The sequence below is a fragment of the Meriones unguiculatus genome, chromosome 17 (assembly GCF_030254825.1).
Source record: "Meriones unguiculatus strain TT.TT164.6M chromosome 17, Bangor_MerUng_6.1, whole genome shotgun sequence".
Lineage (NCBI taxonomy): Eukaryota > Metazoa > Chordata > Mammalia > Rodentia > Muridae > Meriones > Meriones unguiculatus.
The window spans coordinates 46,750,296-46,764,367 of NC_083364.1; the positions used below are offsets into that span (position 1 = coordinate 46,750,296).

The window sequence follows — 14,072 nt, forward strand, 5'->3', positions numbered from 1 at the left end:
GGAAATTGACTTTTGGAATGATGGGTTTACTTTAGGTGCCAAGACCACAAACAGTTCTGGCCTGGACATCTGGACTGGTTTCCTAGCAACTGTATCTCTAGTGGGCAGAGAAAGAATGCATAAAGCTGGTTCTTCATCCATAGGTGGCTAGACATGTCTCCACCTGGTCGTTCAGGCTTGTGCTTTAAACTTTAAACCAATCCCCAAAATTCTTTGGTCTCTCACTTGCATCCTTCTTATGCTCCAATGTCCTTCGCAGCTGCCTCAATTCCCATAAGGCTATTCTAGATCCCTACCATTTACTTCAGATACTCTGAGTCCTCATGCTACCTTCTTGTCACTATGTGAGGTCCAGCCTTCCTTTTATCACATGGCCCAGTACAGTGGCCAATACAGCAACAGCCCCAAATTTCCTTCCATATGCTGAAATAAGAACCTAGAACAATATCCCAAGAGTTAAAATGACCCTTTCCTATGGTAACACTGAAACCAAACCACCACACCAGATGTTTTCTTACTTACTTCTCTTGGTAAGGCATTTAACTGGGAAGGAAAAGTAAAGGAAAGTTCTCTGCTGAGATGTAAGACTCCACTAATCTATGATTACAAAGGTATGAATTTAGAGGAAAGTTTGATACTATGTCTATTTAACAGAATAATAGTAGTAAATAGAAGTAAAGAATGTGTCCACAAGCACTAGAAATAATACTATTAAAAGTGTGTTAAAATACAGAATATGCATATTGATATGTATATCTGTAAACATACCAAAAATATTAAATTGTATATTTTGTCTGGATTAATTATGTAAAATGTGAATTCTTTTTCCATTAGTCTGGTAAAAAATAAAGTGATAGGAGTTTTATAGTATGGTTAGCTTTTTATACAAATAGCAAGTATGCCTTATTATTGCCTTTTTTTTTAAAAGCAGATTTTTATGTTTTTTGTTTATTTTTAACATATGGATGTTTTGCCAGCATGTTTGTATGTGTGCTGTGTATGTGCTATGCCCTTGAAAGCCAGAAAAGGGAACTCAGATCTTTCAGAACTGGAGTTATAGACAGTTGTGAACTGCTATGTTGGTGCTAGGAATCAAGCCCAGGTCCTCTAGAAAAGCGGTGTACGTTTTTAACCACTAAACCACCTCACCAGCCTTCCCAACCTGCTTTCTTCCAGCACCCAGGTTCACCAGCCCAATGTGGCACCACCCACAATGAGCTGGATCCTCTCACATCAATCACTGTGCAAGGCACTAACCCCACAGATTTCCCTACAGGCCAATCTCATGGAAGTATTTTCCAAATTAAGATCCCCTCTTCTCAGATTTGTCTAAGTTTGTGTCAAGTTGACAAAAACTAGCCAGTATACCTACATAGAGATTATAGGTCTTTTTCGTTGTTTATTTGTTTTGGTTTTTTGAGTCAGGATTTCTCTGTATAGCCTCTGATGTCCTGGACTCAGTTTATAGACCAAGCTGGCCTTGAATTCACAAAGTTCCACCTGCCTCTGCCTCCCAGAGTGCTGGGATTACAGGCATGTGCCACTGCACCCGGCTACTATTTCTTTTTATAGTGTTATTTCAAATAATGCTAAAGTAATAATAGACTATGCTTAAAACCAAAGTATATAAGACCTTTGAAATTAACCTTATTCCCTCCCGGATGTAAATTTGTAAATTACTGAGAATCTATAAACAAGATCATAAATCTGTTTGCAGTCAGGGTGGATTTCCTAACTCCCTTGTAACTTATAATTATAAGAACCCCTTTGACCCTTCTAACCTGTTATATTAGTTACTTCCCTTGTTGCTATGGCAAAGTATTCAACAAGAACAACTTAAGGAAGGGTTTGTTTGGTTCACAATCTGAGGGTACGGTCTATCACATCAGAGAAGGTACATGAGATAGCTAGTCACATGCTCAGACAATTAATTGGGAAGTAAAAAAAGATAAATGCTGGTCCTCAGCTGATTTCCTCTTGTTACCCCTTTTCACTCAGTCCAGTAGCCCAGCTCATGGGGATAGTACACCCACGTTCAAGGTAAGTCTTCCCTCTTCAGTTAAACCTCTCTGGAAACACCTGCACAGACATGCCCAAGGGTGTGTCTCCTAAATGATCCTTAAACCATTGGAGCTGAACAATGAATATTTTAACATAATATTTTTATTAATTCTCTCAGAATTCCTTGCAATATATTTTAATCATACTCATTCCTACTCTTCCACCTACCTCCTCCCAGATCCATTCCCTAATCTCTCACCCCTTTCTAACTTCATGTCCTTCTTTTTTCTTTTTTCTTTTCTTTTCTTTTTTTTTTCTTTTCTTTTCTTTTCTTTTCTTTTCTTTTTTTTTTTTCTTTGAATTAACCCATGAAGCCAGTTTGTGCCACACATATACTAATTGGTGTAGGGCCATCCAATGGAATGTGGTCAACCTACCAAAGGCTAGATCCTTTAAGAAAACTAACTCTCCCTCCCCAAAAGCCATCAAGTCAATAGCTTTTCAGTTAGGGATGGGGGCTCATGAGCCCCTCCCTTCCGTGGTAGAATGTGACTGGGCTTGATCTTGTGCAGGTCTTGTGCTAATAGCACAACTGCTGTGAGTTCATGAGTATAATAGTCTTCATGTCCAAAAGACACTGTTTCATTCCAGTCCTCTCTGACCTCTGGATCTTATCATCTTTCTGCTGTAATGATACCTTTCTTCTGTAATGGTACCTGCCCCTTGGTGTTGAGAGAATACAGCTGTACTGACTTATTCTCTGCCCTGTTTCTAAGTTAACTGTATTCACTGCACAAAGAAACTTCTCTGCTGAGATGTAAGACTCCACTAATCTATGATTACAAAGGTATGAATTTAGAGGAAAGTTTGATACTATGTCTATTTAACAGAATAATAGTAGTAGGGTTACTGGTAGGGTTACTGTGAGCTCCCTATCCATTGATCAGATTTACAGTACCAGGCATTCATTTCCTCCTTAAGGAGCAGACCTTAAATCTAATTAGAAAGCTTTGGTTACTCCCATAACATATATACCACTATTGCATCCATGAACATATCTTGCCATACCAGTCATTACTGTACTTCACAAGATTCACAGCTAGGTAAGAATGTTGACAACTCCCCACCTCTACCCCCAGCAGCCAACATAGTATCTTTCTGTATTCTGAAATATTCCTGTAGCCAATAGAAAGAAAGTTTCCTGGTCAGTACCAACTGTATAGCATCTTCAGCAGTAGGGTCTTACCATCAAGTTTTGGTGGCCAACCAAGAGAAAGAGCAATAGCCTATATTTTTGGGGAGTCCCTAGGATACTCTTAACCGGCAACTCAAAGGAGATATTCCACACCTACAGCTTCTAAGATAAAAATTATCCTTTATGAAGGGTAACTTCAATTAAACCTTTATATATAGATATATATAGATATATAGTGAGATATATGTAAATATACATATACATGTGTATGTATATGAAGCTTAGAAAATTGTAGGTTTCCATCTGGCTTTTTTTATTAGTCAGGGTTCTTTAGAGTATCTTCAATAGACACTGGAATTCCAAAGAAATAGGCTCTAATTCCAGAAAATGGACTTGACAGCAAAGTGAGAGCTAACAGGCAAAGAACAAAAGCTTCCTTCTTCCATACATAAGATTCCAGCAGAAAGTGTAGCCAATTAAAGGTGTATCATCTTGATTCAAGATACAGATTAGAAGTTGATCTTCCTACTTGAAATTAAGCAAAAATCCTTCACAGGTATGCCCTCCATTTTTCAATTCTAGTTCATTCCAGACATAGCCAAGCTGACAAGCAAGAATAGCCATCATACTTTTCAAACATTCTTAGTGTTGGTAATCCCTCTTCACACACCTCTTCAGCCCCACCTTCTTTTCCTCCCTCCCTATGGAAACCTCCCTCCCCCATTATTCCATGTCTCACCTATGTTGCTAGCTGTGGTGATGCATACTAATAGGATATGCTGAGGAGGCAGAGGCAGATGGATCATAAGTTTGAGGTTAGCCTGGATGATGAATGTTACCCACATCTACAGCTTTATCTTATCAGCCTGCATGCCTCGCTAGTGTAGCCCAGATTCCGTTCTATGACCTCATTTACCAAAAAGGGGTGGGGTGCTTTTAAAACCTTTAAACAACGTAACTTCAGAAGCCACCAAAATAATATAAAGACATTTAAGTGTGAAGTCCACATTCTTGAGAAGTCCACTCCCATGTCTTAGGTATACATTGCTCTTTTCCTAAATCTCTTTTTCTCCTAATGTCTGGACTTAAATCTGTCACTACTTTTGTTTATTTATTTATTTCCTGATAAACCTCTACTGTGCTTCAGACTGACTCAGCCTGAAATCTTTTCTGCAGCAAAGTCCAGTGCCTGGGCTGCTCCTTGAGGAGGTCTCTGAGAGAACTTCTCAGGTTACCACAGGCTGCAGCACGGAACCGAATCATCTACTACTACCGACAAATGAAGAAGAGCAGATAGTTCTCTCCTCCCTCCTTTCCCAGTTCCTGATCTTCCCCTCTACCCTTGTTATGCCCAATTCGAGAGACTCCAAAAGACCACTAGGAGTCAAGTCCGTTGCAAATCACACGAGGATCTTTATTCAAACTTAAGCTTGGGCCACCAATCTTCCCTGACATAGCAGGTTAGAGAGTGAGGCCCTGAGTCTCGAGGAGGCAGAGTTTTTAAAGGGAAGAACAGCAAGCAGGGAATTACAGGAGCCTTGGAGTTACAGGAAAGGGCAATCAAGATGACCTTTAGGCTAATTGTTCCAAGCCACCTGGCCAAACCAAAAGATATCTAAGATATCTGTACTATAGCCTGCTGGGTGGAGTAGAGGGCCCACTAGCACATTCTGTGGTATTTATGACAACCTGTGGGGTGAAGGCCTGATTGTATTTATCTATTTAAACATTCTGTGGTATCCACGCCAACCTGCAGGGTGGAGGGCCATGTCAAAGGTCAAGTCACTCCAAGGTCAGTCAACTTAAGATAGAGTCTGAGAAACAAAATGGAGCCACCCCTGCCATCCTCAGTTCCTTCACCCTCACCTGAGTACACCTATATGTTCAATACACACAAACACAACACACACATACACAGAGAGAGAGAGAGCTTGATGAATGAGGCCAAGAAGCATAAACCTTTAAGAAGAGGAGTGGGAATAGAATGCAGCTAATGCTTCAATTGACTGAGTTGGTCATAAGAGGCTGTCTTTTTTGCAATTTGCCTGCCGGGCAGACCCACCATTCTCTGGCTTGCAGAAGGCATCATTTTGCTGGCTACAGCCATGTTAACACACACTTCACCTTTCAACACTTAAAAACCCAGTGAGAAAAAAAAAAAAACCCAGTAAGAATAAAAGTCAAATTGTCTTCTCTCTTATACAGATAGGCCCCCAGAATGCTCAGCTCTCCTAAAAGCTGAAGGAAGAGCTGAGCCTCCAATCTCAACGGTCCAGGGGCTTACATTTCCTAATGGACTGTCCTCAGCCAACCTCAAAACAGAGCTCCCCACCCCCACTCTAGGGATGAAAACAGGCCTCAGAAAAGCTGTCTCCATTCTCCTTCCCTGCAGTGTGCAATACAGAGCATTAAAATCTGTTCATGTGATGCCAGATAGCTGGTCAACTCATTAGAAATGCAGTCATTCACACGGACCTTTGGTCTTCACACAATGCCAGTCATCAGCCTGACAAAGTTGACCAAATGGATTCTGTACTTTTTTGGTCATGAAGCCCTGGTCCATAATAGCAGGGTGGTAAGAGATAGGAAAAAAAAGAAAAAAAGAAAGAAAGAAAGAAAAGGAAATGATAAAAGGGATTCTGAAAGCAAGTAATAAATACTATTGTCATTAGATTCTCAGGCTTGGCTCTGGATGCTTGGATTAAAGCCGCCTTTTTCCTTTCTTATAAAATCAGAGTGGGAAGTCCTCTGCTCACAGGCCCCCCCATCCCACGGCTCCTGCGTCTTCCTAGCAGTCAGTTCCCCCCCCCCCATCCTGGGTCAGTACTAACTCAAGGAGGCCGCCGAGAACGTGTCAGAAAAGGAGGACATGACCAAAGCGGTGAAAATTAGAGTCCTCAGAGAGGAGCCCGGGAATAATGCAACCAAATTCATTCACCAGAGAGTTCTTTAAGTGGCTCTCAAATGGCACCCATCACACAAGCAAGCCTCCGCGCCTTTGCTGAGAGCACAATAGGTACCAGATGAGTCACAGGCACCTTGGATTTTTAGTTTGCATCTAAATAAGCACTTTATATTTGCAAAGGGCTTTCCAGTCATTTGCAAAAAGCTTTCTCCTTCAACAACTCCACCAGGGGAGCCCACGGAACTAAAGATTTATTGAGCCCCCTGTCTGACCAAATAAAAGGTGCTGAAAAGCAGCCCTCTGGGCTCTGGGCTCATTAATCCCAGGCAGGGAGTTAGAGTCAGACCCTCCCACCCAGGCCGGGTGCTTCTTTCTTTCTGCAGTCACCATGAGGCACCCCAGCTTGAGGACAGCGAGAGCTGGATGGCCACGATATTAAGACCTTAATGAACAGCCAGCCACATAGACCAAGAATCAGGAGATGCCCCGTGTGTGCCAAAGGTCCTGCTGCCCCTCTCACAGGTCCTAAGCCAGACCCCATGAGTGCTCTCCAAACCGCAAAATAGGCTCCGTTGTTGACCAAAGTTAGAGAAGGGCAGCTCAGGTCGGGCCAGCAGCCCACTTCTAGAAGTATAATTTCCTGTGTCCTCCATGTCCTGGTTATCTGAATTTGCATGGGTCTAGGACAACAACAACAAAATTAACTACCATTTATAACAAACAGTCCAGCAAAGAAGGTACATTGTCCTGTTACACACACACACACACACACACACACACACAGAGCGAGACAGACAGACAAACAATGAGACAGAGACAAGGTAGAATCACAAAGCTGTTAGGTAATAGATGAAGGAAAGCAAAAATTCTTCTACTTTGAACATTCTGGGCTAGCACTCTACCACACAGGGACATCCCCGGGATTATGTCACCTAGCTCAGGCTACCCATCAAGTCTGGGATTTTCCTACCTCCACCTTCACCCCCTAAATGCTGACATTACAGGCTTGTGCCACCAGGCCAGCTTGTCCAGTCAAGTTCTCCTCCAGCAAACTACCATGGAGCCTCACTCTGGGCCCCTGGCTGCGAAGTCACACTGCCAAATTCAATATCTAAGCCTTGCAGCAGAGACTTTAGGCCAAGCAGTCACCCTTTGCAAGCTGTTTGGTTCCCACGTCTGTTTTAACAGAGACGTCAGCAGCTACCTCAGCCCTTCAGACATGCTCAACCCTTGTCTAATAGATAATTTTAATGTGTCCTACCTGACGATCATAAGGAAGAGAATGACAATCAGGAAACCTAAAACCACACAGACACAAACCATCATGGATCTCTTAGGCTAGCACAGTAATGATGACGATGACAATAAGAACCGCCTTTCGAATTTTAAATTGTACAAAAAAGAAAAAAGAAAAGAAAAAAGCGTTCACAAATGTGATTTCATTCCATAGCTGTGAACAGTCCTGTTGGGCAGGGAATTTGAGTCAGAAAACCCAAGCCCACTGTCCAGCTGCAGACCTGGACTTCTGACCCCAGCCAGTCCTAAACCCCAGGGCTGCACCGCAGTGCCCGCTGCCTGCATTCGGGTCACCGGAGAAAGGGCCCAGCCAGGCTTCCTTCCCCACGCAAGCCAGGCCGAGCCCTTCCGGCTGCTTTTGGCCACTGCCTGCCTGCGGTTGGCCTTCAGCCATCGCTCGGGGAGGAAACCAGAGGCTGAAGGGTCTCCCTTGGGTGGGAATGCGGGGTCCTTACGGGGCTCCAGGAACTGAAGAGGGGGCGGTTTCTCCTCCCTGCCTCCCCACAGAGCCTGGAGAGCCCCCAGGTGAGTGGTGAACTTCTCACCCCGGCAGATCTGGCGAAGTTCTTGCTGCGTTTTGGTGCCCTCCAATGGCGGATTCTGGAACAGCCTCGAGGTCTTAGCCACATGCTGGGGGTGGGGTGGGGGAGCCTCATTTATTCTAAAGGCTTAATAGTTTAAAAAGAAGAAAAAAAGGGGGGTTACTGTGACAGTGGAAGACTGTAGTCTCGTCCCTCATTTCTTACCCAAGTGAGCAAGAAGCTCTGACAGAAGTTCTCCCTTAATGCAGACTTTCTCTGACTTGTCTAAAATACATTAGATGTTAAAAATACACATTTTGGGGTTGTAACTTTAGAAGTACCTCAGCGAAACCAATACGGGCAGAGCCTGGGGATGCGCATTTTAACAGCACACCCCTCACATTCCCTAACATCCACATCCCCCCCTCCACATTCCCAGAACCCCAACACACTGGCAATTAGCAGAATCCAACTACTTGGAGAAACTCAGTTTTGGCCTCTCGAAGTATGAACCGCTGGGCCACTCTGCCTTTCCTACCCCCTAACCCTTGCTTCCCTGCAGGGGTATGACGGTTACATGTGCACTTGAGAGGGGATTGGAGCCCTTGTCAGACCCACCGGCTGAGCAAGGACCACTCCCCTGCGAAACTTTGGGTCCACCCTGACTTCCCTGAAGCTCTGATTCCTCTGTTAACGGAGCCATGCTCCGTACACTCTCTCGTTCTTTGAAATAACGGAGCCTCCAAACAGCTGATGAGCATGTTCAAGGCAGCTCGCGGCAGCTCCCGCTGCTATGCTGGAGCTGCGCTGGTGAGAGCTGATCCGCAGCACCCTAGACATTTTTCGAGTTGGTTATCGAACCTTTGTCGGTGGCTTGATATGAGCAATGGCGGGGGTATTTACACCACAGAAATTGATGAGTGTTACAAATTAGGGCTCTGTGTGTGTGTGTGTGTGTGTGTGTGTGTGTGTGCAGAGAGAGAGAGAGTTGGTTGTTAGCTGTTTTTTATCCCATCGCTGAATATATAGCATGCCTAGGTTCTTTCATTCTAAGGACTTGTGCCCATTCATTTTTGGTGGGTGGTGGTGTTTTTGTTCATTTTCAGTTTTTATAACAAAATTTAGATAATGAAAAGTAAGTATGAAAAAACAGGAGGACTCTGTCTCTGCAAGGCTTCCGGAGTCCCCATGAAGTGATGCCCTCGTTGTGACCACACTGGACCCCAGCAGGAAAGCCCCCAGAGTGATAGGCCTGAAGGTTCACCGGGTGAAATCGTGCTGTGTATTGTGTGCTCCAGAAGAAAAGAACGGGACTGCCTTGGCCTCTCTCGGAGTTGCTAGGAACTCTTAACAGGGCTTAACTAAACCAAGAACCCTGTTTCACCCTCTTCAGAAGGAAGCCGCTAGCTTTCATCTCCAAACTCCCAGCAGTCTTTAAGCTGTTCTGTCAGGAGCACAGATGCTATGTACGGAGCAGAGGGGGAGCACAGGCAGTGGACACACCCGGAAGGAACGGGGAACTTTGCCCAGCCCCTTCTTACCCAGCATACATTTTGTTCTCCCTCAGCTTTGGGGTGCACAAGACAGAGTAAGGAGGCTCCTGCACTAGCATCTGTCATGCTAGTTCCCTTGAAACTGAAAAGACAAAAATCGTTGATTACATTTAGACCCATATCTAAAATCCCTTGAGCCTAGCTAGGATTAGATCATTCCCTCATGGCCACTGAGACAGACAAGAGCTTTTTACTTGCTTTGTACATAAACCTTTGGGGAATACCGAGCCATAAGACGCTTTGAGCCATCTGGTAGTGTAACAAGTGGCTATCTCTCTCCATCGGTGAGGCAAGCTCAATGATGACTCAAGACACCCACGCTCGAGGTGTCAGTGCCGCTGGTTGGCGTTGGTTCACTTTAAGTTCAAAGTTAGAGCCCTCTAACTGAAGAGGCCCAGAGGGTTGACTCAAGAGCTCAGCTTGGCTGATAGGAAGGCAAGACTGAACTCCCAGGGAGGAAGATGGATAATGGACTGGACAAAGACTGTGGGAAAGTATCCACCACCAGGCCAGTTTGCCCAAAGCCACAAGTACATGCCAGGAATTAGTGGAAGATCGTGTTCGCAAAGGAAGTTGAGCTCATGCTGAAATAAATCAGTGCTGGCCTATGTGTAAAAGAGGAGCCAATGACAGAGTATTTATTTTCTGCTGCGGTGGAACAAATTATCACAGGCTTAGAAATATAAACAGCAACCATTTTAACCTCACAATCCTTGTAAGCTGAAACATTGCACAGGGTAGTCATGGTCTTGGTTTACAAGACAGAGCTCAAAGTGGGAGCTGGACTGTGTTCTTCTCTGGACCTTAGATTAGTGCTCCTCACAACACTCAGGTTGACGGTGGGATTCAGTTTCTTACAACTGTAGCAATGTGGCCCTGACTGTCTCCCATGATGTCAGCCAGGTTTCTTCTATAGGCCTTTTGCTATTCTGATCAAAGGAGGGCAGTTTGATCTTCCAGGCAGGATAATTCTCATACTTTGAAGCTCTTTGACTTTGGGACAACCCCATCTCTTTGAAGGCTCACCTGCTAAGGTCAGGCTTGCCCCAAACAATTTCCCTTTTGATTAACCCAGACTCTGCAGATTAGTCATCTAATCACAGAAGGATGTTACAGGTTTCACAGGTCTATCCCACGTGCAATGGGAAGGGATTATACTCTGCAGAAATCCTAGAGTTCTGTCTTGGAGTTAGGAGGCAGGGAGAGCATCATGAAATTAGTAAACAAGCTGGTGTCAGAAGGACACCTAGATAACAGGTCTTAGGTGGACTTAGGCTAAGTGGAGAAAAGATCATAAGAGTTTAAAGCACCTGTTGCTTTTCTGCCTAGAACAGCTGAGTCCTTCTGATATCACACACTTGTATGGGTTTCCCCTAATTTGCCTCTTCAGCTATTCTCCATCATATCACCCAAAACATTTCTTTCATGGTATTTCTCGTATTATGTTAACATGTCTGCTTGCATTTTTATTGTTCATCTCCTTCTCTGAACTCTAAAGTCAGTGAGGATAGGGCCAGTGTCACTTTCAGGGGTCTCTCTCCATTCAGAATGAGGCAGCAGGCTATATGCTATACATAGTATACAGTAGGGGCTGGATAAACACCGAATGAAAAGTAGACAGAGTAAGTAAGCAAATGATACAGAAAGTCCAAAGGCCAGCTGAAAGGTCTGGGTATTGTGTCTAGACTTCTTGAAGAGGGCAAAGAGTAGAACTGGATGAAAAGACATGGGGTGCTAGGGTCTGTTACAAACATCTTGAGTTTGTCTACGGAAGTCCAACAAGCAGTGGAAATGTGTGTGAGTGACCAAAGAAAATACACTAGCCAATGAAAAAGAGGAGTAGGCTTAGACTGTGTGCGATGCTCAGGCTTGACTATCAGTCTGGTTGGATTGGGAGATTAATCATCACTCCCCTAGGTGTGTGTGTGTGTGTGTGTGTGTGTGTGTGTGTGTGTGTGTTTGTGTGTGTGTGTGTGTGTGTGTGTGTGTGTTCTGAGATGATTAGATCTCAAAGGATCTGGCATGGTCATTGGTGCAGTCCACCGATGGACTAAGACTATGAACTGACTACTGAAAGGTGATGGAACTGTGGAAGGCGGTGCCTACTTTGAGGAAGTGGGTCATTAGAAAAATGTCTTTGAAGGGTATTTGCTGGTCATGGCTCCTGCCTGGTTCTCCTCTCTTCTTGCTGGATGCTTGAGATAAACAGCCTCCTCTTCCACACACTCTTACCACCACAGCGTTCAGCCTCACTGAACTGCCGAAGGAATGGAGCCACCCAACCTCTAAATTTGTGAGCCAAAAGAATCCTTTCTCCTTTTAAGTTGTTTCTCTCAGACGTTTGTCACAGCCATGGAAAAGACTAACGTACCATGTGCATAAAAACTGGATTCCAAAATTAGATTCCATTGGATGCTCGTTCTGTTTTCCAAACCTCTTAGTTGGCATGCTCATCGCTCTGTGAGTAGAATGCATATTCACATACAAGCAGGGAGTAAGCATCGCACTTGGACATAGTACTGCTGTCCGGAAAACTGTGGAAGAATGGGAAGGTACACACCAAAGCCTTCAGAGTGTGAGGCCTGTGAGTAGGGGGGTTGTGGGTTGTGCTGGGGTTACAGAATCCCACCCACAACTCGATGGAGCTCTGCTAACTCTTTATTCTTTCTCCCTTTCTTCATGGCTCCTCAAATGAGTTCTTCATCTCTCTTAACCTTTCTGCTACTTTCACTCAAACTTTTTTTTTCTTTTTTAAAATATCTTTTACTTATTTTTTTGCCAATTTCATGTATGTAGGCACTGTGTCTTGATCATAGGCACCCTCAGCTAATGCCTCCAACTACCCTCCACACCCCAACACATCCTTCCCCTACCTTCATGACCTTTCCTCTCTCCTTTCTTTGTAATTCACTGAGATCTCTCTCTCTCGCGCGCGCTATCTATCTATCTATCTATCTATCTATCTATCTATCTATCTATCTATCTATCTATTTTTTCTCTCTCCTCTTCCCTTTTTCCCCCCTCCCCTCCCTGTAACCCCCAGAACTTAGTGCTTGCTACTGGAATGTTGACGAATTATATTGGCTTGGTCTTATGCAGGTCCTGTGCAGGTAACCATAGCTGCAGTGGCTTAATGAATGCCATGGCCATATCGTGTCCGTATGACAGCATTCCATAGCATGCCTCCCCCCCACATCACCCAGCCCTTACATTCTTTTTGCTCCTTCTTTTGTGGTCAAGCACTTTTCTTAACTCTCTTCAAGTAAGTAACTTTTCTCTTGTCATATGTCTCCATGTGAGCCAGCCTCTAGTCAGCTGGTGCTCCTATTCTGCCTCACACCTGTCCTTACTCTTTTATAGGTACACAGCAGTGGTCATGCCAGTTCACTATCAGCATGGCACCGGGCAGAGCTCCTGTCGGCGTGTGGCACTCATGATTACAGCTGTGTGGGTGCTGGCCTTTGCTGTGTCCTGCCCTCTCCTGTTTGGTTTCAACACAACAGGTAAAACTATTGGTTTCACTTCCTGAACTCATAAGGTTTGCATCATATCTGTGTCTGTGAGTGGTACCCACTCCAATATTTCCATGCCTATTAAGTATAATCAAGTAGGAATGCTGTTGACTGCAAAGCTTTGGCCTTTGTTGGGTATAAATTAAATACAGAGCAAAACTTCATTGATTATTGTCATAAAAATATAGTTTTGACCCAGCTCGTGAAAAGCCTGTCTTATCCATGTTTAGAAAGAAATGTCATTGTATTCATTGGAAGAAATGTAACAGTTAAAATACAAAACTATGTTAATAAGTCAAGCAGGATTTCTAATGAAAATAACTATTCAGAACCAACCTACAATGCAAAATAGCATATCCTAAATACTGAAATAAGTTATTCTCCAATAAGAATAATTTCTGACATTTGAGAACTAGTTCTGAAATACATATTTTTATTTTTATTGTGCAAAATTGTACAGAGGATAGATGACACAAGGTATATCTCCTGGATGGATGGATGGATGGATGGATGGATGGATGGATAGATGGATGGACAATGTATCTGAGATGGTTTGGATTTTAACCCATGTGTCAGCAATCCAATCCACATTTACCTATCACATCTTTTAGCCTAAGGAAATCTGTATGTTGAATGAAAGCTATTAAAATGTATAATAAGAGGAAAGAGAAGGACATTTTTCTGTAATTATAATCTCAAAATATTATATATATATATATATCAAAAAAGAAATGCATTGTGACAGAAAAGGCAAGGGGGAAATTTTATAATTATAACATTAACATTTTAAAAATATTTTTTTAAAGTTGAGAGAATGTATGTATAATGAGAGTATTTGCTAAGGAAAAAAAAACTAGATGAGTAGTGTTCCAATGTCATGTAGAATTCTTATTTTGTCCATCTAGATTGTCTCATTCAATTCCTACTAGGTTCTAGACTTAGTAGTCACATACAAATAGTATGCTATGTAAAAATTCAGTCAAATTCCAAATTATAAACAATCTTCCAGGCATTGTGTCTGGGACAATGATATTAAAAGTCACAGCACCCTGAGGAGACTCCAGAATCAGAAAGCTCTAGGTTCGAACC

The 14,072-nt window shown here is 43.4% G+C and overlaps 1 protein-coding gene across 1 annotated transcript in view; it reads left to right on the forward strand.

Annotated features, from left to right (window-relative positions):
• Positions 1-14,072, forward strand: part of Drd3 (dopamine receptor D3) — a 62,886-nt gene that overhangs the window by 34,511 nt on the left and 14,303 nt on the right. The window contains exon 4 of the mRNA XM_021652385.2: positions 12,832-12,974. Coding sequence (XP_021508060.2) covers positions 12,832-12,974 — 143 coding nt within the window. The remainder of the gene's footprint in view (positions 1-12,831; positions 12,975-14,072) is intronic.